The sequence below is a fragment of the Chelmon rostratus genome, chromosome 17 (genome assembly GCF_017976325.1).
Source record: "Chelmon rostratus isolate fCheRos1 chromosome 17, fCheRos1.pri, whole genome shotgun sequence".
Classification (NCBI taxonomy): Eukaryota; Metazoa; Chordata; class Actinopteri; order Chaetodontiformes; family Chaetodontidae; genus Chelmon; species Chelmon rostratus.
The window spans coordinates 13,719,131-13,742,886 of record NC_055674.1 but is presented as its reverse complement, the minus strand read 5'-3'; the positions used below and the strand labels follow the sequence as shown (position 1 = coordinate 13,742,886).

Here is a 23,756-nt window from a genome sequence, read left to right as displayed (position 1 = left end):
GCTGATCATTTGTTTCTGATGCCCATTTAGCCTCTGCTTTCACTAACTAAAATTGCTTAACACAGGATACTGTCCCCTCAGGCCAGTACAGGAGCACATATGTCTGCAGTTAAATTGTCTTATCTTAGGTGTGTGCTTGTGGGTGAGTGGGTTGGTGGGTGTGTGGAGGACGGAGGCTTGTGGGGGCTGTAATAAAGGGAACATACTGTGTGCTTACCTTCGATGGCTGAGCTGTAACGAATGTGCCAAAGTGAAAAAAGCTTGTGCACCCATTGCACTAGAGACATCTTGTGGAGCAATTGTGTAATAGCATTGAGGTTTTACATGAATCATGAAATTGAGTTGTGGAGAATAAGAGGGAGTCTCAAAGGGCTGCTGCCTAATTCTCCTACTTCTTCCATTGATATGCAAAAACATCATGGCTAACTTAATATTGTTGTTCAAATCATGCTCAAACGTTGGGGTAAGACAAGAAAGTATGCTAATATCATTAGCTGATGCAGTTCAAATAGATATAATAGATAATAATCATATTATTATTTCAACCTTAGTAGAGCAAAGGCAAAAACCTCTCAACGAAATGTTAAAAATCATGAAACAATACAGATATTTATCCTTCCGTAGCTTTTTTTTTTTTATTATTTTCTTATATTGCCAATAATAGGGACGCAACCTCTTAAAAAGGCAGGATTCAAAAGGTTTGACGTGTCATTCACAAAAGCCAACAACAACCATCGTGGACCCAGACTTCCATCATTTGACGACTTCTTTGCAATAAAGTGTCTGACGGCGCTCCTGCTTCATCTGGCATTATCATTAGTATTGTTGTGAATCGTGACTGGTTGATTTGTGTGCTGGGATGAACGACGAAAAAACTAATGAATGAATGGAAGAAATACACGTCGTGTGCCTACGTCATCTATTCCTCTGCGGAAGGATATTTTCAGTGAGAGGTGTAGTTCCGGGATCTGGAACTACTTCTCAGGATGGAAAACCTTTAAAGCGTGCAAGGATACAACGGAGCTACACGTCGCTAGCAGGTGCACAACGCAGGGAAATCACAAATACGAGACGAAAGATGACATAGCATACGGCGTCTTCCCATTTCGGCCACAAACCATAACCCTGTGCTTTCACCAGAATAATGTCACGGTAAGAAGTGTTAGCAGGCTGTTGCCCGCAGTTGTATTTTACTGTTAGCTAAAAGCGAAAGGTAGCATTTATGGCTAACAGCTGACAACTCTGTGAATACATTAACGTATTGGGAGTATGAGACGGATGTTAGGACTTTTATCAATTCGTAGGCATACCTTATGATCGCACTGCATGTTATGTGTAGCAAAATGTGTAATTAAATGTAAATGCAGGCCGGCAAAGGTGTTGCCATTGAAAAGTATTGTTCATTTTCTTGCCTTTTGACTGGACCTGACGTCAGCTGGGGCTTGACGTAACGCTAATTTAGCTAACGTTAATATTGAACAAATTAAAAACAAAAACGCCGCATAATGTATACACAACTGCATGCAAGTAAGCGCAATAGTCCCATCAGACTATAGTCACTGGTATTTTGCTTTATCACGCGTAGGTCTAATGAGCAACCCGTGCGAAACCCGTTAGCTTTGATGCTCAGCTGTCAGGTTAAACAGTTACAGATCGAAGTGCTGCAGTGTGTATGTAAACTAGCTTTATATAACACCTGAAAACATCACGGCTGTGATGTGTCTTCTCCAGCCACAAATACCCAATCCAGGGGGGGTCGCTTGTTGCTATATATAATCTTGTGTCTGATGGATTGTTACGAGTCAGGCTTTGGTATTGTAGACCCCCCTGCAGAATGGTGCTCTCCATGCAAAGTGTTGGAATTGGAGAGTGAGTGTAGGGCTGCAACTAATATTTATTAAACTGTTTATGAATTTCTCTTAATTGATTAGTTGTGTGGGCTGTAAAATATCAGAAAATGGTGAAAAATCTCCGTCAGTGTTTCCCAAAGCCCAAGTAATAGAAGAGTGAAGTTACCAGAAAATACCCTCATTCCACATTAAATATTGCAGCTTGTAGATATGGAGGGGTTATGCACATGCTTCTGTGTGTAAGTCAACTGACTCTGTGAATGGATGGCTGTGTGTGTACAACAGCCTGCCAAAGAGAATGAAGGACTGTCTATCATTCAGCCAATGCTAACTTGGCGGGGCATGAGGCAGTACTTGTCTGACATACATGGCTGTGTAGGTGGGCGTATTCACAAGAGGGGAACATGAGTCACCAGTGTTGTGGTTGCTGTGAGGAAAAACTGGAGGAGGTGTTTGGGAAGGGGAGGGGGTGTCGGTAGGGCAAGCCGACATGGCAGCACACACTCAATTGTCAAGGCAAAGAGAAGAACATTCTTTACTGTTGTAAGAGGAAGGGTTTTACACACACACACACACACACACACACACACACACTTGCTCTATCTGTGCAGCAGGAAGTTCCTCTTTGGTTTACTTGCAACAGGGTGTTGACCAGTCTGCAAACACAGGTGAGTGCGACCGCACCTCAATAATGGAAAAGATCTTCAGAGCAAGATGAGTTAAGTAAGGTAAACTTCCTGATGTAGACCCAAGTCCCCTGCTGAGAACCAAAAGTTTGAGTTCTTCATGTTGTTTCTGGGAGTTAAATCCTTGGGAGCACATGACTGTAACAAGATCGTGATATCGGACTGTGCTTGCATGCAGTTGACAGCAGTAACTCTAATGAATGGAGTTTCCAATAGATAGGTTTTAATTTTATTCTGATGCGCTTCACTGCCAGTAACAGTTGTTGACTTTTCCCTTCACAAGTTTTACTTGTCACAACATACATGCCCTCCACCTAAGATACATTGCTGTTTTCTTCCCCACTGTTACATATTTATTGTGCTACCCTTTTGTAATCAGTATGTTTACAAATCTGTATTTAAATTTGTAGGATGTAGTGAATAATGGGAAATCAATTGAATTTGTAACATGTCAGATTTTGCTGTCTAGACCATGGTTGCTCTCCCTACAGTATCTCTGGATGTATTCTGCCATTGTGGGTAATGCTGTAAATCAATGAGTGGGACTATTTTGTGGCAAAGTTGGATTTTTATAGATATATAATTTTTGAGTAATGTTGTCCCTTATGGTCATTTTTTAAATCCATGAACATGTTCTCATTTATTTTATAGACAATTGACCATTTCTCAATACATATTGATATAAAATTACAGAGACCTTCTCATACAAAATGAGAAGCTCATCATCACTAGTCTTTTATTGTATTGAAAAAATGTTCATCAAAATTTAATAGAGCTCTTGGTGATGTCTTCAGTTTGCTTTTTTTGTCAGACCGACATTTGAAAACCCAAAAAAACAGTCATTTACTATCATAAGGTGAAGAAAAGCAGAACATCCTCACATTTGACAAGCTGCAACCAGCACATTTGTCATTTTTTATTTGAAAAATGACTTAAACGAGTATCAAAGTAGTTGTTGATACCTTTATGTTGAATGACTAATTGAATAATGAACCAGTCATTTCCTGTCTAACCTTTGCTTCCTTGTGCAACAGAATTTTGCAATTAAATTGCCTGTATGTGCAACAGTTTGCAGGAGGGGCTCAGTGGTGTTGGTTTTCTTGGCAGGTGATTAAACTGTCAGTGTTCTTGTAAGGGAGCAGCTCCAAAATCCCAGTGCTCCCCTGAGCTACACACAGAGCTAGCCTGGAAGTACTTGGCCATCCTCCAGACCTCAAATTGATTTCTCATCTCTCTTAAGTCCTAAATCCCTCTTCAGATGCTGCAAGCCTGCTGCTGCAATGAATCATTTTGGCAGGGTTTTTTTTCATGCCGGCGAGCCTCTTTCGCAGGTTATGGTTGTTGTACTGTTGCGTCTGCCTGTCTATGCTTGTGTGTTTCCCAACAAATGGTGTCCCATCTCAGGATACTTAAATATGAATGTAAAAGCAAGATTTCATGATGTTATGGATCCAAATTGTTTTCCCCCTTAATTGAAAAGGAAACCTTGTCTGTTATTCAAATATTTGGTATTTACTATCCTATAGTCAGGGGATTGGTGATTATTTATCGTGCTCATGTTTGTATATTGGAACAGCAGCACATTTGTCGTTGCCATTTTGGATCTGAATTCTTTGGCTCGGACTTTTAGCTTTAATACATGTTTGTACTGTATGCAGCATGTTTTTTATAATGCTACAATTTTGTTAAATGGAAATTGTCAGCCATGTGTATGATAGCCTGTAGGCCAATAGGCTGAGCAAATAAAAATAACTATCCATCTATACACTGCTCATGGGGTTATTGTACAGTTAATGTTGTTGAAATTCTGTTTTAGAGCCATATTAAATAAGATGAAATCCTCATGAAGAAAAAGCTGTTCACTAAATGAAAAATATTAAACAGTGAGTAGACTCTTTGTAGTCTCTGTGAGTGTTCTCACAGAATGTTTTGTTAATTTTGCCTCAGGACCTGTACTGTCTCAAAGTAGAGCACAGACACAAAGTTAAGGGAGGTAATTAGCCTCTGGTTAGTGCAGCAGTCATATGGCTATGAGAAGAGACACCAGAATACTCCTCTTTCTCTCTCTCTTCCTCACTTACTGTCATAGTGTAGAATCTCTGCTGCCCTTTCTTCAGTGATGATTGAAGGACCATTGTTTTGTTTGAGGATTATTGGACTTTGTTTCTTCATCGTTAAGGTACTTGAATCATTTTTTTGATGACCGTGTTTATGGCAAAGAGGCAGATTTATAGAAGATGCATTGTGATAGCTTGCAATCAATGATGGGGAAAGTAGAAGAGGCACAAAATAATGGACACAACTGCAATTATAAAGACTGCTTCATTATGTCTCATTTCCCCTCACACACATGGGGCACAGGCTTCTGGAACACTTCAGCATTCTTGTGCAGGAATTGAATCACCAACCATTTGTCTTCCTCTGTTCGACATTTTTGCAGGGTGGGTGCAATCTGCTGACCTTTCTCCAGAGTGAGTGTGGTGTTTGTGTATAGAAGCCGTTCACTCTACTACCAGTACAATGTCAGGTAAAGATTTGTGTAAATTTGGTTTTCAACACAAGTGAGAAAAGCTCTTGATTTGAAGAGAAGTCTGTGTGAATGTGTTTTTCGTTATCAGCAAGACTTGTTTATGTCTGCAAATGCACACTGACCTTGAATGGCTGAAAGAACACAAATAGCCAAAGGTCCAGTCTGTAGGATTTATGGTGATCTATTGACAGTAATGGAAAATAATATGTATAATTATGTTTTCATTAGTTTCTAATCACCTCAAAATAAGAATTTTGTTTTTGTTGCCTTAGAATGAGCTCTTTATATTAACTGAGTTTCCTGGCCACTGGAAGGGGAAGGGGAGGGTGAATGGAGGGGTAGAAGGGGAAGGGGAGGGTGAGTGGAGGGGTATTCAATTGGCTGCAACCTCAACCTTCCTGCTAAATGCTGCTAAATCCTACACACTCATCTTTAAATATTACATTAATTGCATTACATTTATCACATGAATGAATGTGTTACTCTTTACTTTGGATGTATTTTAATATCTCATTTGTGGTTTTGACCTGCTTTGTTATTTTCAAAATTCCCTTATAGTGTGTCTCATATTTTCTGTTCAAGTATGAAGGACCAAACCTTTAAATACCCGTTTTTGTGATGCATGAATCTGTCGTTGTTTTAGGTACCTACACACCAGCCCCTGGTGGGCCATTCTCTGCTCTCACCCCCAGCATGTGGCCCCAGGATATTTTGGCCAAGTACCATCAAGTGAGCAAGTGATTTCATGTGATGTTAATGTGCAAACCCTCATGAGTATTTATTTTGTTTTGATGACGACAAATGGAGAACAAAAAGAGTATGACTATTTTAAAATCAAAAATGCTCACAACAAAGCAGCAAGATTAGTTACGACGCATCTGGATAACGTGACAGAATATGAAGCTAAAAACACCACAGGAGCTTTGTCCTCATGTGACACTGACATCTGATCTATTGTGTTAACTGAAGTTAAAAATGCTCAGAAAAGCTGCTGCGGCTGTCTTCAGCAAGATCTGTCACATCCCCTTTCCTCTGCTAATGAATTGTCCGCTATTTGTTTGTCTCTCCAGAAAGACCCATCCGAACAGCCTGAACTCCAGTATGATGAGTTTGGCTTCAGAGTGGACACTGAAGGTGATGCCTTCGCTTACATGGGCACACACACACACGCCCATTTCTTCTGTCCTCACTCACTGGTGAAACTCCTGAATCCCAGTCAAGAAACATAAATGGGAAATCTAATCTTGAAATTCTTTTCTTGGGAAGTTTTGTTTGTTCCATTATATTTTTTTAGTTCAAGGCCTGCTCTATTAGTGGTGGTTCAGAAGGTTGTTTTTCTATGCCTGAATATCCAATATTGGTGCTTATGTATGTGATTACAGAGAACACAATTGCTACTAAATCCTCATATATTATACTGTCCTCATTCAGATGGCGGGAAGTCGAAGTCCTGGCTGGGCACTGAAGGCTCACCCCAGCGTGAAGACCCCCAGCAGCGATTACGCTGGCAAGCCCACCTGGAGTTCACTCACAACCACACAGTGGGTGACCTGACCTGGGATCTGATTGATCCCGTCCTTCCACGCTCTGAGCGTTTGCGCTCCCTGGTGCTAGGTGGCATACCTCACAGCATGAGGCCTCAGGTAAGTAGACTTGCTCAGCATGGGGAGCTATGTGTGTCATGATTAGAAGTGGGACTCATTGGACTAAAATACTGACCAGGATGGCTAGTCAATCAAGTGAATAAATAAAAGTTAAGTGTATTGACACTGGTGTGCTACAGTGAGTGTTTGAGTGTTTACATTTATAAAAATGACCTCCAAAGTCACAAAACCCATTTCAGCACTTTAAGGATGTTTTGTCTTCCAGCTTTGGATGCGTCTGTCCGGAGCACTGCAGAAGAAGAGGACCACTGAGATCTCTTACAGAGAAATTATTAAGAACAGCTCCAACGATGACACCACTACAGCTAAACAGGTACAATTGCTAGTTACTGTACATGTCAACAAGCACAATCCCACTGAAGTTATCCTACTAAGCTTGGTGCTTCTTCACAACATGCATCAATGATTGTTGATTAATAAATAATGGGAAACAACTACTTAAACACTATCAAATAATCTTAATTTAAATAATTAAATATTATACACTTTTGCATGGATTCTGTAAATTCTGTGCAGCCCCAAAACAAATGTAGTGACTGTTAATCTGCTTTAGACGTGCAGATGAATGAATGCCAGTCATTTTCCATGGTGCATCCATATGAAAGAAAAATGCCAAAAAAATGGAAAGAGCTACTGTGTAATCAACAGCGGGGTCAGATTTAGTAAGAATTTAGGTATAAAGTGAGTTTGTTTTGACACCAAGAGAGGTGGTGTCACATGAAAAGGTGATATCAGTGCATACCCCTTATATAATTTCCTCACTGGGACACGAGTAGACAGATGAGGTAGGTGTTGGATCAAGCACTACCATGATGCTGTGAGATAGTTCATAAAAACCACTCTTGATGTTAGATCTTAGATAAAAAGGTGCTCATTTTAACAAAGATGAATGTGAGGTCTTTATGAGTTTTTTTTTCTTTCTTTTCTTCTCCACCTCCCTTCTCCAACCACTCCTGCTGCTTTTTGAAATCATGATGTCTTATGACGATGTTACCCTCTGTCTCAGATAGAGAAGGACCTGTTACGGACTATGCCAACCAACGCGTGTTTCAGTAGTCTGACCAGTGTTGGAGTGCCGAGGCTGAGACGGGTACTGAGGGGCCTGGCCTGGCTCTACCCAGACATTGGGTATTGTCAGGGCACTGGCATGGTGAGAACACATGTATACAGAATCACCAAAAACAAAAACATGTCTTCAGCCAGCTGACTCAACACACACACACACACACATTTTACACATCCTCATGTTTTGCTTTTGTCCTTCTTACGTTTTCCATCTTCACTGCCCTCCCACAGGTGGTTTCCTGCCTCCTGCTCTTTCTTGAGGAGGAGGATGTGCTATGGATGATGTGTGCCCTGATCGAAGACCTCCTTCCGCCGTCCTACTTCTCTTCCACTCTGTTGGGCGTACAGACGGACCAGAGGGTTCTCCGCCAGCTCATTGTTCAGTACCTGCCAGCCCTCGACCGCCTTCTGCAGGAGCATGACATAGGTAAGGATGGGTATTATGAAAGAGAGAGAGAGACAGTCCTGGCAAACTCTAGAGACCAGTTTTTGTTGTGGTGTAGGACACAGCAAGTGAATACTGGTCAGCTGATCTTGATAATTTTTCTTTCTATTATAGGTTAATGTTGTTGGTTGCTTTATTTGTACAGTTATTTCATATGTTTTCTGATCTTTATACTCAGCTTATACTGCATTTTTAGGTCTGATTGATACAGCATGAATTAGTATTTTTTGTTATTGCGTCAATGAGAACCCCAGGAAGACTGGCAATCAGTTGGTTGAAGCTAATGGGGATCTAATTAAGAATGAAGTGTATGGGGTCAGATAAGCTTCAGTACTTTCAATATAATTAAGGGATATTACATCAATTTAAACACATGCTGTCGGAAAAGTATCAAAATTGCTGATTTTGACAACCTTACTTGTGAATGAAGGGTGAAGATATCTGTTCTCTGGAGTCTGATTCTTTGACTGGATTCAAGTCCATATTTGCTTTAGCTCAGTCAATGGAAGCTACGGGCATTTGGTGCTGGTTGTTTGCTAACTGTTACGTTTTTATATCCTTGGAGAGCAAGTTTTTGGTTTTATTTTATTTATTTTTTTGTTGTTTATTTTATTTCCTTTTTTACTTTTTGTCTGTTGTCTGCCTCCCTTAGGGAGGGCGGAAAGGTTCCCTTGTTGTTGTGTTGCGTTCTTGTGTGTTTATGAAACTGAAAACGTACAAATAAAATATAAAAAAAAAAAAAAGATTAATCTGCAGAGCTAAAAAAAAAAAAGTCCATATTTGCTGCCTCAACCTTGGAAGTCCTCATCCTCCGTTTCGTATATAGTGTGTAACTCCCTGCTTCTTATACATCCAGAGTTGTCGCTGATCACACTGCATTGGTTCCTGACATCCTTTGCCAGTGTGGTAGACATACGTCTGCTCCTTCGGATCTGGGACCTGCTCTTCTACCAGGGCTCACTGGTGCTCTTCCAGGTCACACTGGGCATGCTCAAGATCAAGGTATTTGCACTATGCCATTTTATGAGTCTTGATGCCCTGACACAGTTTATTTTGTGCTCAAATGCCTTCCATATTATTTAATTGTTTCAGTCACTCAGTTTGTGCAGTCACTGATTTGAATTTTTTGGATGGAAGATGATGGTGGAGATGTTACAGCAATAAAACCCAACATAAATTATTCACTACTATAGCGAGAAATCATCCCACACCAACTATTCACCAGCGACTCCAGCTACTACTTGACAAAAATTGTAGATGCTGAGTATTAATCCTTGTAAAATGTACTCCCTGGCCCCAGGAGGAGGAGCTCGTATCATCCGAGAACTCTGCTTCCATTTTTAATACTCTGTCGGACTTGCCAAGCCAGTTGAGAGATGGGCCTGCAGTTCTTGGGGAGGCTATGAGGCTAGCCGGGACACTATCCCAGGAAACACTGGAAGCCCACCGACATAAGCACCTAGCCTACATCCTAAATGAACAGACACAGCTCAACAATGGAAACAACACAACCCTCAACACGAATCTCAACAAGGTCAGTGGTGGTAGTTTAGTTTAATATGCTAAAATATCTTTTTTTTTGTTAGGATTAGAAGGTGTGTGTGTCCATTCTTCCTAGTAAAATATAATTTAATCTTCTGTTTAGGTGGTGAGGAGACAGTCCCTGCGCAGGAAGTCCACACTGAGCTCCCTGCTGTTTGGGGAAGATGAGGCAGAGGCTTTGAAATCCAAGAACATTAAGCAGACCGAACTGGTGGCAGCCCTGCGCGAGGCCATAGCCCGCACCGCAGAGCACTTCCACTGTCTGGACCCACATCACTCCAGCACTGTGAGCTCACAGGAACACTGTTCATGCCTTGTTGTGGACAATGAATCAACCAAAAATAAGAGGAGCATTAAGAGAGACATTCCTCCATTTGCTGGCATATCAGACTAAATATGTTAATTCTAAATTTAATACTGTAACATCATCAAATTGTAGCATTCAGTATAGATACTTCCATGCATTGGAGTCTGTTTAGACATGACTTCTCCTGTCTGGTCTCTCCAGGACCTGACTCCTGACTACTCCATGGAGAGCCACCAGCGAGATCATGAAAACTTTCTTGTGGTTTCTCGCAACCGGCGGAGACGGGCAAAGGCTTTGCTGGACTTTGAAAGACACGATGACGACGAACTGGGATTCAGGAAGAATGACATCATCACTGTGAGTCTTCACTTACACTGAGCCACACAAAGACAACACATTGCGTCTTGTTTTTGCATCATGTGCACACACACTGTACATAACCACTTGCCCCTGATTCTTATCCCACTGTGTTTTTATTTCTTTCTCAGATTATCTCACAGAAGGATGAACACTGCTGGGTTGGAGAGCTCAATGGCCTTAGAGGTGTGTACTTTTCTTTTGTATCAGCACCCACCATTTCCATCTGGGTAATTAATTATTTTAGAATCTGTCTTTTGGCTCAGTTGACATGCATTTTATGTGGCTCTGTGTAACAGGTTGGTTTCCTGCCAAGTTTGTGGAGATCCTAGATGAAAGAAGCAAAGAGGTATGGTAGCAGTTAATTATCAACTTAATAAGGCATAAGTGTTTCTATGCTGACTTTGATTTGCCCAGCAGATGTTTTTTAGAATATTCAATATGCATGTGATATGTGCTAGTTTTTATCTTTGTTTCCTCACATTCTCCGTCCAGTGTACTCATTATGTCCTAAACAGTGATTTGTGCTTTTATGTCTGTCCCCAGTACTCATTAGCAGGTGATGACTCTGTGACAGAGGCAGTGACAGACCTGGCCAGGGGCACATTGTGTCCTGCCCTGAAGGCCATATTTCAGCACGGCCTCAAGAAACCATCTATACTGGGAGGGCCTTGTCACCCTTGGTTATTCATAGAAGAAGTAGGAGAGCTTTTTTTTATATTCCAAATGGCATTATGCTGCACAGAGCTATTATCAAAGCTTTATCAAATTCACAATGGGGCTTAGTCATTCTTTGTCTTCCGGTTTTCTTTCAGGCAGCCAGCAGAGAGGTAGAGAGGGACTTCAACTCTGTCTACTCCAGACTGGTGCTGTGTAAAACCTACAGGTAGAACAGTCACAATGATCTGTTTTCATTTATTTCATCAAACTTGATGATAAAATGGATGTACGCTTTAAATTTGCAATATTTTCCTAAATACAATCAAGAAGGTGTCAAGAGGGTCTTATAGTAACTTACTGCTCTGGTTTAAAAAAAAAAAAAATGTTCCCCATCAGTAAGAATCTAAACGTTAGAAGTTGTGTGTTGGCAGGGGAATAAAAATGTGCCAGAATTAGAAGGTAACAACTAATTTTCTTCTGGTATTCACCAGGTTAGATGAAGATGGGAAAGTGCTGACTCCAGAGGAGCTGTTATACAGAGTAAGTAAGCATTTAATAACTGTGTAAGACAAACAAAGTCTTTATTTTATTTTATTTTATTTTATTTAGCTTATTGTCCAGCATGAGGATTTAAATTAAATAACTTCAATTATTTGGTGGACATGCTTCCAACAGGAAGTACGTTTCTTGAAAGTAGTGTTTGCCCAGTGAGGCCTGGTCATGTTTAGAAATTCAGCCTGTACAAATAAATGTTAGTAAGAAGTGTGTGAGCGCCCTCTGTCTGCTCTTTCCAGGCAGTGCAGTCAGTCAACATGAGCCACGACTCTGCACACGCTCAGATGGATATTAAGTTTAGGTCTCTTGTCTGTGTTGGCCTCAAGTAAGTTTTCAAGACTGTCACACACACACACACACACAATTTAAATCACAGTCACTGTGTACATGGTATCTTAACATGTGTCTAACCCACCAGTGAGCAGGTGCTGCACCTATGGCTGGAGGTGTTGTGTTCCAGCATGGCTGCTGTAGAAAAATGGTATCACCCATGGTCATTCCTTCGCAGTCCTGGATGGGTCCAGATCAAGTGTGAGCTCAGGTAAGGAAAAACAAGCTGCTTACAGAGTCAGTACTATATTCCTGAGGTTGGCTAGCAATATTAAGTGTACTGTATCTTATCCACCCGCTATCTTCCACAGTTACAACACAGACAGTAATGCAGTATTTTGAAAATATCAGTGGAAATCTAGAAAAAGGGCTTTAAGCACGACAAAATAAACAAAAAAGGAAGTTGTGTATCAATATGGGCACATGATCTGACCAGTAAAACTAATAATAACCACTGTATTGTTGTCATCTCCAAAGGGTCCTGTCAAAATTTGCCTTCAGCCTGTCCCAAGATTGTGAGCTACCTGACAAGAAAGAGGTGAGCCAAAGAGATTTCCACAGTGTCCCCATATAGAGTAGTCGTTAGCAAGTCTTACTATTCAGAGACAACATATTAGTATTCTGGGAAGAAAAACTTTCTGACTTTATACTGTTTCAGAAATCTGCTTTTCTGAAAGCAGAAGCTAAGAATGTACTTGTTCAGCATCACCTCTTTTGCTGGGAGCTATAGGTAACATGTCACATATGAGTCAGTAGATGCTTTAGTATAGTCATTAATTGGCTCGCTTCAAGCTGCTTATGTCCATTCAGTACTTTTCACTGCCTTCAAGTCTCTTCAGTTACAATTGTTTATCTCCATTTAGCAGCTTGTGGGTAGATGCAGTGGTGTCAGTGGTCATTCTATGGCAAAAACCCATTGCTCTGTGTATGTTCAAGCTATAAATCACCTCTAGCCAACCTTCAGTCAGCGATGTTAGCAGGTTTTTTGCATCAGTCGAAGATGAAATACAACATCTAAAATTGCTGTTTGGTTAGAAGTCTAATATAATGGCGCAGCCCTCCCTGGTGTAGCGTTGATTCTTTCTGAAGATAAAGGTTTTCCACATATTCTGTCTTTTCCAGGAGAAGGAGCAGAGACCACTGAAAGAAGGGGTGCAGGATATGTTGGTGAAACATCACCTCTTCAGCTGGGACATTGATGGCTAAAATGCACAGCGAAAAACATTTGAACCCTGTCCTGTCTACCTGCGTGTATTTGATGTCTCCTCACTGGTTTCTTACAGACTTTCAATCATACATTAGACAATTGTCGGCAACAATAAGTGACTACAGACCCTATCTGTCACATCATCTTTCAGCGTTGGACAATGGCGACGCCCTAATCATTACTGAGACTCATGTCGTCACAGAGGTCGACCAGTTTGCTGAAGCATGTGTGCATTAAGGTGCATACTCTTATTGTAATTCAGATCTAGTGTAGAATGTTGCACTACATGGTGAAGACTGTGTATAAAAGTAAACACTCCCAGCCGTGCTACAGAACAGTGTCTACCTATGGGACTGGAGCACTCAATGTCTCCTAACAGTAAGTAATTTTCATTACTCACTGCTCTGGCCATTCAGCGTTTCATAGCTGAGTGCATTTTTTGTGCAAGAGTCAGATGCATAGTCCATGCTTTTGCATTGGTTGCATGTCTGTAAAATACAGCAGCAGGTCATCACCAGGACAGACCCTGGACCTTTTACATGGTCCTACATTCCCAAATCTGAAGACCAAAACAGAACATTCCTAAACATGGAGCTGTAAAGTTACAAATTATTTTTAGAGGAATTCTGCTTACCTCAATATCATGAATTCAACAAAATATTTCATTAAATACTAATGTTGCACATGCCGAGTAAAGCCTTTTCAAATTGTAATACAACACTATGGGCTACCTTAATAGAGGTAGTAAACAGTCTGCACCTGTAAGACATAATGTAAATGAAGTAGATAAATATTTTTTTGTGTTGCAATCTACAGTAAATAAATGTTACATATAAGTTCTGTTTTTTTTTTTTTTTTGTATATACACAACTGTCGCTTGTGACTAAATGTGCCCTTGCAATTTAAAGTAATTCAGAATAGAACTTTAGTCATTCCTAGTTGACTTACTGATTTCCAAATTGACCTTTAGTTCTGGTTTAGAGCTGCAGAAAACAAGGAATTGTCTATTTATTCTAAATGTTGACTAGATTATGGTTGCCTAAAATTTGGGACTTAAGAGGTTGGAAATGTTGTCAAAACTGTTGTGATGAAAGGGAATTTTATGTTCACTTGTTACATTTTTAGCAGGGTACTTTTAAGATACTTTGCTTTACTTTCATAGCGAACATTTTGTTGTTTTGTCTGTTATTCCTGCCAAACTCATTAGATCTCGCAGGTGTTATGCTTGAAACTGTCATGTAATTTGAGTTATGAATTTTTTTGACTTACATTGTTAATTGTAACTTTCCTGTGTGCAGAAAACTCAGTCAACTTAGTCTCCTGTTTTACAGGATTGCAGCTATCGTAGCCTGTGTAAATTTATTTCTATTGTCAAAAATTTACAACTGAAATACATAGAATATTCTGCTCTCTGGTGTCCACTCAAAGACAATCCAGCAAATAGTTGTCACTTTACACTTGCATGTGGAACTGACTAGACTACACAAGACTACACATGAACACTCCTCTGCTTCAATGAGTTACATTATATTGATGAAAAAGATCGTGATAAACATACTGGAAACCCATCCAGATATTTTTTCACATTAATAGATTACACAGTATCAAGATTGTTAATGTGTACTGAAGAAATCTGAGAAAAACAAACTATACAAAGAGAGGCACTGTTGAAAAGTTCAGTAAAGCTTGTTTATTAATGGTCAGTTTTTAGCTGCAGTGTGTGTTAAAATGTCACAACATGTTATAACAGCAACAGGCCATAACGCATGGGGTACTAGAGTTACAAGTAGCACTGCAAGTACTGCATGTCTTATAATCATTAGCAACTGTTGGAGTGACAAGATTATGTGCTATATTTGTTTGTACTAACACGATTGGTATAAGGTCTGGAACATGGCTGATTGACAGTGGTAGCGTGACAGATACTACTCAATCTAAAAGTGCAAGTGAGAGTAGGTTGAAAGATCAAAGACCACCAGTGTGAACGTTCTGCATGTATGCCAAATAAATAACTGACAGTTATAAGATGTAACAGCTTATATTTTCCATATATCTAGAATTTGAAATCACTATGTGCCCTCTGCTACATTCATTTATGATTTGCATACATTTTGTACAATGGCATCTTTCCAATCCGAGCACAACTAACAGCTAATTTACATATGCAGTATAAATAGTACATGAAATGTTTTTCATTGCAAATACACAGGGAATGCATGATCATTTATAGCTGCTCATATTGGTACTGGACCCTTGTTTTGGGTTTAGCCTCCCTCCCTGCCACTGACATGGAGCCAGAGGACTGAATTGTAGATTTCATGGACACATGAAATACAGATAAAAATTAAATCATCATCCAGAGTGAGGCCAACCTCAAAAACCACACCCCAAACCATCACCAAAAGCATTCAAAATAGTAAAGGCAGCTGACATTAAAATGCGCTCGGGCTGTATGCCTTTTGGTTTGGGACATACCCCTTTGTGTTCCCTTTAAAAAAAACAAAAAAAAAACTATAGGACCTGGTGTAAAAAGGCATAATAAGAGTGAGGAGTGTCTTGCTCCAAACATCTGCATCCTTCATGGTTTGTGGAATGAAGACACTTGGTGGAGTGATAGCAGAGAGGGAGGTTTACAGGGGACAAGAGGGCAGTTCAGGAGCCTCCTATTCCTGACGAGGAGGGAGCTGCTGTAGAGTTGGTGCTGCTGTTCTGGCCTTTTCCTTTGTGCCTCTGGCCACCCCTTCTCCTTCCACCTCCTCCAGACTTTGGCTGCAAGGAGGAGAGAACAAAAACACTTGATAAGGCCCCTCCAAACTTACATTTCAAGTATTTAATATTGAAAGTGCTGATATTAGGCAACTAAAAAAAGAACATGACCAGAAGACATTTACTCAAAATGTATCAAGGAAATTGCCAGGCTATGGACTCGACCATCTTTCTAAAGTAACAGCAGCCTCCCCCATCCAGATCTGCTATTCTTGTACATTTTAAATTGACCTGTTTTACCTTGTTCTCTTTGTTGCCCTCCTTTATTTGAGGGTCTTCCTCTCCCTCCCCCTTAGGAAGCCAGCCACGCAAGCAGAGTAGAAGGAGAGAATGTAAAGGAGTGATGTGGCACCACAAAGTGAAAGGTTAGGATGTCATGAGACAAAATCAAAGCATGTACGGGGTGGTGTCAGGGAACAAAGGAAACGAAAGGGAGGAGGACACAGAGCAGTTAACAAGTTAGAAAAGAGCTGCAATGTTAGAGCAGGTACACAGTAAGAGGCAGGAAATCCAAAAGAACACAACAGGATCACCCCACACTAAAGAGCACGTCAGAAAGTAACATTGACTCGTGTCTCACCGGTTGCGTCGTGCTCGGGCCTGCTGACTGTGCTATCGTTGCAACGTCGTCACTGGCTGCCGCGGTGCCGTCCTCTTTTCGGAGTGGTGCCTTCTTTGTAGACTGCATTTTGATTTGTGGAGGTTTGGAATTTGATGGCAAATTATTGGTGGATTGCAGCAGCTGAAAGGAATGTGAGCCAATATTTGAGTCTCGAGAAGTTGAAAAATTAGATACTTGTGATATGAAAGCAAATTCTACACAACTCAGCCTGAAGCTCTGTCTGGATAGGATGTGTTTCACAGGGGAGTAGGTAAACTCATTAACACCAGGGCATGTTCTTGCTTGAAATCCGTTCCTACATTGACTAATTATAAGTCAGCAATTTCTACAACCTTTTTGCTCTTCTACAAGAAAATGTCATACTACAGATCATTGCAAGGGGAAAATACATATCTTTGAACTTTGATCCACTCATCATGATAGCCATATCCCAGTGTAAGCCCAAGTCCTTGCTGTTCCAGACGGCTGCATTACCTTAGTGATGGTACCCACAGCCTTGGTACGTCCCTCCCTGAAAACCAGCCTCTGGTCGCAGTGCAGGTACTCTGGGGTTTTGATGAAGCGGAAGTGGACTGAAGCCTTGTCTCCTGTCCGTAAGCAGTCTCTGTTCATGGACAAGATGGTGGCTGTTTGCCTTATGCTGCCACAGTGGACTGAGGTGTGGGTGAGGACAGGGTGGTGATTGGACAGAGTGAAAGAGAAAATGAGTTTCACCACTGAGAGCACATTGGTCAGTGTGCTGTTCTTATTTCACAATTCATCACTGCATACAACTCTTGAGAAGCCGATTTTGTACAAACTGACCTTTATTTGAGTAACATCGAATCATTCAAACCAAGCAACACTTAGTTCAAAATACATAAATATTATTTAAAAAGTTGCCTACAAATCTTCAAGCACTCAAATGTTCAGTCAATAACATGAAGCTGCCACAGAACATGCAATTTGTTTCTCAAACTTGAAACTTTTTCGTGTCACTGTTACCCACCCATAGCCTGGTATCTGGGGGATATCGTAGTGGGATGATGCAGTACCAGGATCTCAGCCTCAAACTCCCAAGTGGCCTGAGGGCACAACCTTGGGGAAACCATCACCATGCCTTTCCTTATGGACGAACGCTTGATCTTCACAAAGAGGCATGTGATAGGGGCAAAAATGACAGATGAATAAAGAAATGTTAGTTATTAGATGCATTAAATCAGTGGAGCCTGAGAAAAAAGATGGAGGGAACGACGGCAATAACTATATATGTGTTGATCAGTGCTGGGAGTAATGCTTTACAAAGTAACCCATTAAGGGACGTCGGTCATCACCACCATGGACAGACAGAATATTTAACTTGGTGAATCAAGTTTTTATTTCAACCAAAGCCGGTGATTGTTGAAAAACTAGAAAGCGTGTTTGAAAAAGTGTATTGTACCATAATTCTACTAGCTTTGCTTGCAACTAGAAATGTAATTAACTACATTTTCAAATTGAATGCACTTACTGAAATTTAAATGGTAATATAGTATGAATGCATTACTAAGAGAACTGAAGTAAACATTTAAAAGTAACATAAAAGTTACTTTCCATAGTAACTAGTTACTTTAACATGTAGCAATTGGTAAAGTAATTACTTTTGAATAACTAATTACTAATTTACAGCAACTTAAACAACGCTGTTGATCATGCTAGTGATACAGAACCTTCCCCAGAAACAACACAAATATTGTGCACTGTTTGAACAGGCAGTTAATTCATTCATCACAACACAAAGTCCCAAACCTCCACCTCGACGCTGCACTGGGAGATTTTTTCCCTCCTACCTTTTTGAGAGCAAATGATGCAGTCTGGCCACCTCGGACCTCCTTCACAGGCATTCTTTTGCGGTGGATTGATTTCACGGCAATAGAGATGAAGCTGCCCAAGGGGTCCGGCCCAAGTAGCATTGTATCATTCAGTCGTATGAGTCCACGTAATGTAGTTCCTGATACTACTGTTCCCACTCCCTGAGACATAAAGACAACATAGCCGGTGTTTTAGGATCTGTTCTGTATGATGTGTGAGGTTTGTGTCTGTAGCATGATATTCCTCACTCATATGATTCACACAGTAAAATGCATTTAGTGATCGGAGTTTGTCACTGGTCCCAGTACCGGCACAGAGTAGGTGTCGTCTATCTGAAACTCAGCGGGTTGGTCGTCTCGGTAGGAGGTCCTGGAGGAGAGCAGGTTGAGGAACATCTTGAGCAGGTCCATGTTCTCGCCGGTCACATTGGAGATCTGAAAGATGGGACACATCCTGGGGGGACACAACAGCGATTAAAAAGGAGCATTTTTACTCTCACTCTGAATTGGGTTGGGACAGCTTTAGTACCTCTCTGAACTGAAATTTGAAGCCGTGACTATGACGTCATCCTTGTTCTGTACCAGGACAGGGATTTTCCTACAGCCGGGGGACTTCAGTAATCTCTGGAGCAGCTTCAGTGTCTCTGTTGTGAGAATTATAGCAGATCAACTCATGGTGCAATTTTGAGCCTTTTTTAGGAAAATTAACAGCATATTGACCAAAGAACCCTTTACACATACTGACTCAGCTCTTCCTACTGTTCCACTGTGTTTCACATGGAAGAAAGAAATAAAGTTGACAGAGTTGTAAAAGGGACTCCAGAAGACTGACCTTGCAGGATGTTGGCTGGACACATGTCTATCTTTGTTACCACTACAAACACAGGCACATTCAGGGCTAAGGCCAGTCCCAGGTGCTCTTTGGTCATCCCTACGATACCTGCATTACTGCCCACCTGGTGAGGTAGGGAGAGAGAGAAAAATGGGTCTATATTTTGATGAAAGAAAACAAAAAAAGGAAGAATTTGTTTTACATTGTGGACGCTACAGACATGGCTCATTTCATATCTGGGTATATTATAAAATGGATAAGGGTGTGATAAGTGTAAAAAACATTTTGTTGTTTTTTTTTAGTATGGCACCCAATCATTATATCTACTGGCATAATGCCAATTTCCTATTGCCTACAGGCACACACAAAACACATCTCCTTTTTCCTGAGCCCCCCCCACTGACCATGAGCATGCAGAAGTCAGGTAAGTGTCCAGTCATCCCAAACACGGTGGTCTTGAGGTATTTCTCATGGCCAGCCAGGTCTATGAAGGTGATGACCTTGGAGGACTTCTCACAGATCTTAGTCCAGTCCAGGCTTCCTCCATGACTATCTGGTTTGTTCACCACCTACGAGCAGACAGAGAGGAGCAGAGTTTATAATGGTGCTATTACACGATACATTAGCTCAAGCACTTCACCCTGAATTCACTTCTCCCTGTATCGGTGCCCTCCTCTGCAATCCCATTACTTCTGCTCCTTCACCTCTTGAGCAGATAAACTTGCTTCATTTCTCTAGTTACTGTCAACATTTCATTTAGAATGTAGACTCTACCCCTCACCTGTCCCTCCTGGTCAAACCCCAGGATATCGTTGCCCACACTGCTGGTCCTGCCACTCTCCATCTCGTGCTTGTGTCTGAAGAGCTTCTGACGGGCAAAGCCCCTGCCATTGTCCAGCTCTCCGTGTGTTAGTACTCCCAGCAGAGTACTCTTACCAGCATCCACGTTACCCACCACTGCAACCCTGTGTGACAGAGGACCACCAAAATATCAGCAAAGGTGCACAAGAAAGGCATATCTCTGTGACATGTCTCATTAATAAAACACAAACAACATAGTGAAAAAGAAAGAAGAACTATCATAATTGTCGTGGGCAGTGTGAGTGGGACTTACTACTAGATTGTTACCATGACCCCTCTTAATTCATATCTCTGATCACTCACCTGACCTCCAGGAAGTCCAGCTCACCCACGCGCCGGCGGATCAGATAGTCGCGCACTAAACCGGCTGCCTCATTGCGCTCTCGGAGCGGAATAAGGTCAGCATCTAGTTGCTCACACATGGAGCACACTGTGGCCACTGAGGCCTCCATATCCTTTTCATCCAGACCCCAGTCACCACCATCTACAACAGAGAGACAGAGGAGGAAGAAGAACAAGAGGTAAGTACACAATTTAACAAGCAGACCTTATGGTTTGTCCAGGTTTCATAAAGGGCTTTGGCAAAGAATTACTGGTAAATGGGGGGGTTTGTTGTTATATTATTTGCATTTTTCTCACCTGAGCCCATCCCAACGACATAGATGGTCTCTCCACATCCCTCTTCCATCCTGTCCCGTAGCTGGCGGAGTAACGAGTCATACTGCTCTCCATTTGGGCTAACAAGTGCCAGCTATTGGGTTCATGCATGGGGGTGGGGGGGGGGGGTGGGGGAGGAAAGAAACAGACAGAAAATATGCGGTTGTTCAGGTTATGACCCTAGCTGGGTGGTTGTTCTACAATAGGTGCATAATCAAAACAGATACTTCATCCAATGTGTTACAATCAGGGATAATCATTAACTGTTAAAAAGCTTGTGTGGTTGATTTAAAGAGAAATAAATCACTCGAGACTTCAGTTCCGACATCTCTCATTCTCAAAATGTAAGCAACAGTAGACAGTAAACCTCCAGGAAAGGGCAAGTTCAAAAGCTAAACTCCACCCGCAAACACAGCTGTCTCTCTTCCCATGAATCACCTCAAGGTTATGCATGAATGTAATATTGCTATGCCTGACGAAATAGTTGACCTAAAAAGCTCCATTATGGCAATCGATACCCCAATAAAACTGTCTTGCATTGTTAACTAAATTAAGTTAGTAACACAAGTAAAAAAAAACACCAAAAGCATCATCCTTGCCCCTTAATTCACTACAGCTTTCAGAGAATTTTGTGGTGGTTTTACCATGCATTGCATAGTAAACAAAAAATGTACCTTCATTTGCAACTGGCAGTGTGACCTTTAAATGGGACAAATACACTTTCCCATTAAAGTTTTGTTAACCACTCTGCCAACCTATTACATTAGATTAGTGGTATCACTATTAAAAGGTGGTTATGAAGATGTTATTAATATTGCAGTATATGCTAAAATATAAGCATTTGGAAATAAATCGATGGTGTTGCAGAAGTATATCATGGTCCAATATCATTGTGCCAAAGGTTCACTGTGTGATTGCTTAAGATAATAAACAACAAAAGTCAATGACAGTAAACTACACAGCTCAGTGAGGCTGACACAAACTGATGAAATTGACAGGAGCCAAAGGTGAGCAGGTGACTGCCTCCCTGATGCAACCCTGTGCAACCTGTTCATGCTGAATGTGCTGTAATACCTTTGTAATGTGAAATGTGACACTTCTGGACACAAACCAGATTGCGATGTAAACACACATGTTTACATCATTATAAAACTCCAAGGTTACTCATTTGATGAGAGTGAATACTTTGTAGCAACTTTCACTAAATCACAATATGTCCGCAGCTTTTTACTATGTTCTTTCTTATTGTTCATAGGCATTACTGTTCCAGATCTCCTACATGGTGATGACCAAAGACCACATTCTCTTGTTGCCCTGTATTTCATCAGTCTGTGTGTTTCCGTATCGACGTTAACGTAACATGTCATGTCAATATTTTGGTTTTGGTTGACAGCAGAGTCCATCATGTTGCTCTGCCTTGCCTGTGACAGAAGCAGCATCGTTGGATATGGCTAACTAGAGTGGTGTGGTAGCACACGGTGCAATATGTTCCGACTGATAGGAAAACTAACGTTAACGTTAGGCTATCTTACGCGCTACAGCATCAGCTGGGGCTAGCGTTAGCCACAACTAGCTAGTCTATTTAACGTCAGCACAAGCAATCCCCCCGAGTCCAGAAAGTCAGGCGTGTATGACGTTAATATTGGTAATAAAGGTACATGGTGGCTATTCCATTGGTCAGCGCACAGTGTTTGGTAATTACACAGGTAACACTACATCCAATAAACGCCTTTGTTTCATTCATTCATTCCCGGGGGCAGCAAACGTTAGCTAGCGTTAGCACGGTAGCGCCATAATATCCGGGGCCTAGCTTTACCTTGTTGGTGAAGTCAACCCCGCGGTCCTCGGGCTCGCCATTCATCATGTCCCCGTCCTCGAAGCACTCGTCCCCGGTGTCGTCCCCGCATCCTCCGCGGTCTGGAGCAAATATACTGGCGGGAACTAAAGCGTCGGCCAGCGGTATGGAGCCTGGCTCATGTGTCGCTGCTATTGATGCCATTTTCTATGCCAGCCTTGCAGTACTAAATTTCAAGCTGTCCCAAATGTTGCAGTGACGGCTGGCAACCGCGCACACACACACACACACATACACACACTAGACAGTGCACTGACACCAGGCACTAACGTCAGTTAGCTGCAGATACGGTCGTTAAGTCAAACTGTATAATCTCACTGTAGCTAACACAATTCTAAAACGCGGCTTTAGTTATTTATATGCATTTAATACTCAACCTGCCACCACAATTCATCATTTTAATAAGGACGGTGCAGGTGAGCACGCCTTTTTACGTCCTATCAACCAATAGTGTATTAGTCACTGAATATTTAAGCAGTGGACCAATAAGAGCGAGGGGGTCGTTCATATGATTACAGGTGGTCCAGCCTCTCGCAGGGCTGCAGGGCTGCTTTTATTTGTGTAATGGTGCAATCAGAGTGTAATACTCCTGTACTACATGATGTCATGACAATAAAAAATGTGCAGTCATGCCCCCCCCCCCCCCCCCCCAATTAATTATTCACGTAAGAAATGTTTGCGATTTTCATTTAAATGTATATATAGATTTTCCTTTTCCTGAGACAAATCTTTTTTTGTGAAGTAATCATTCTCCTTATAGAAAGAATAGGCATTCGGCTGCAATTTCATCGTCTTTCATCATGAAGATTGCGCCACAGATTGAAATATGCTGTTTGAGGAAATTCCCGGTGCTAATAAAGTAAATTGAGGGGAGGATCTCTTGATTCTTATCCTGGTTGTGAGTACACCTCTTCAGATAAATATCTATATTAAGGAGCAAGATGTGACTTGTTGCCTACAGACCTTCAGTTTTGAGGACAGAAAATATAGAGAAACAATTTCATTTAATCTGCGAGACATAGATTAGATATCCTTAACAGACAGCACCACTGCAATGGCCACTGTGTAATAACTGTCTCCCTGACCTCCCTGACAACTCTCAAAGACAGCTCAGTCCTGTTGAAAAAATGTATTTA

At 41.3% G+C, this 23,756-nt stretch overlaps 2 protein-coding genes across 2 annotated transcripts; one reads left to right on the top strand and one right to left on the bottom strand.

Annotated features, from left to right (window-relative positions):
* The first annotated feature begins 996 nt into the window (after positions 1-996).
* Positions 997-15,221, top strand: sgsm3 (small G protein signaling modulator 3). Its single transcript, XM_041956690.1, has 21 exons — positions 997-1,152; positions 4,977-5,063; positions 5,710-5,795; positions 6,137-6,200; positions 6,498-6,709; positions 6,936-7,043; positions 7,737-7,880; positions 8,027-8,222; positions 9,097-9,242; positions 9,541-9,774; positions 9,886-10,068; positions 10,291-10,446; positions 10,578-10,632; positions 10,746-10,795; positions 10,993-11,145; positions 11,262-11,332; positions 11,598-11,646; positions 11,901-11,986; positions 12,080-12,202; positions 12,469-12,529; positions 13,114-15,221. The coding sequence occupies exons 2-21, from the start codon at positions 5,057-5,059 to the stop codon at positions 13,195-13,197; spliced, it is 2,268 nt and encodes a 755-aa protein (XP_041812624.1). The 5' UTR covers positions 997-1,152; positions 4,977-5,056; the 3' UTR covers positions 13,198-15,221.
* gtpbp1 (GTP binding protein 1) lies at positions 14,855-23,004 on the bottom strand. Its single transcript, XM_041956692.1, has 13 exons — positions 22,582-23,004; positions 20,748-20,859; positions 20,412-20,592; positions 20,029-20,212; positions 19,652-19,816; positions 19,248-19,371; positions 18,945-19,059; positions 18,725-18,869; positions 18,395-18,577; positions 17,575-17,710; positions 17,061-17,239; positions 16,545-16,706; positions 14,855-15,967 (listed from the first exon to the last, which is right to left on the bottom strand). The coding sequence occupies exons 1-13, from the start codon at positions 22,762-22,764 to the stop codon at positions 15,851-15,853; spliced, it is 1,986 nt and encodes a 661-aa protein (XP_041812626.1). The 5' UTR covers positions 22,765-23,004; the 3' UTR covers positions 14,855-15,850.
* Positions 23,005-23,756: the final 752 nt, after the last annotated feature.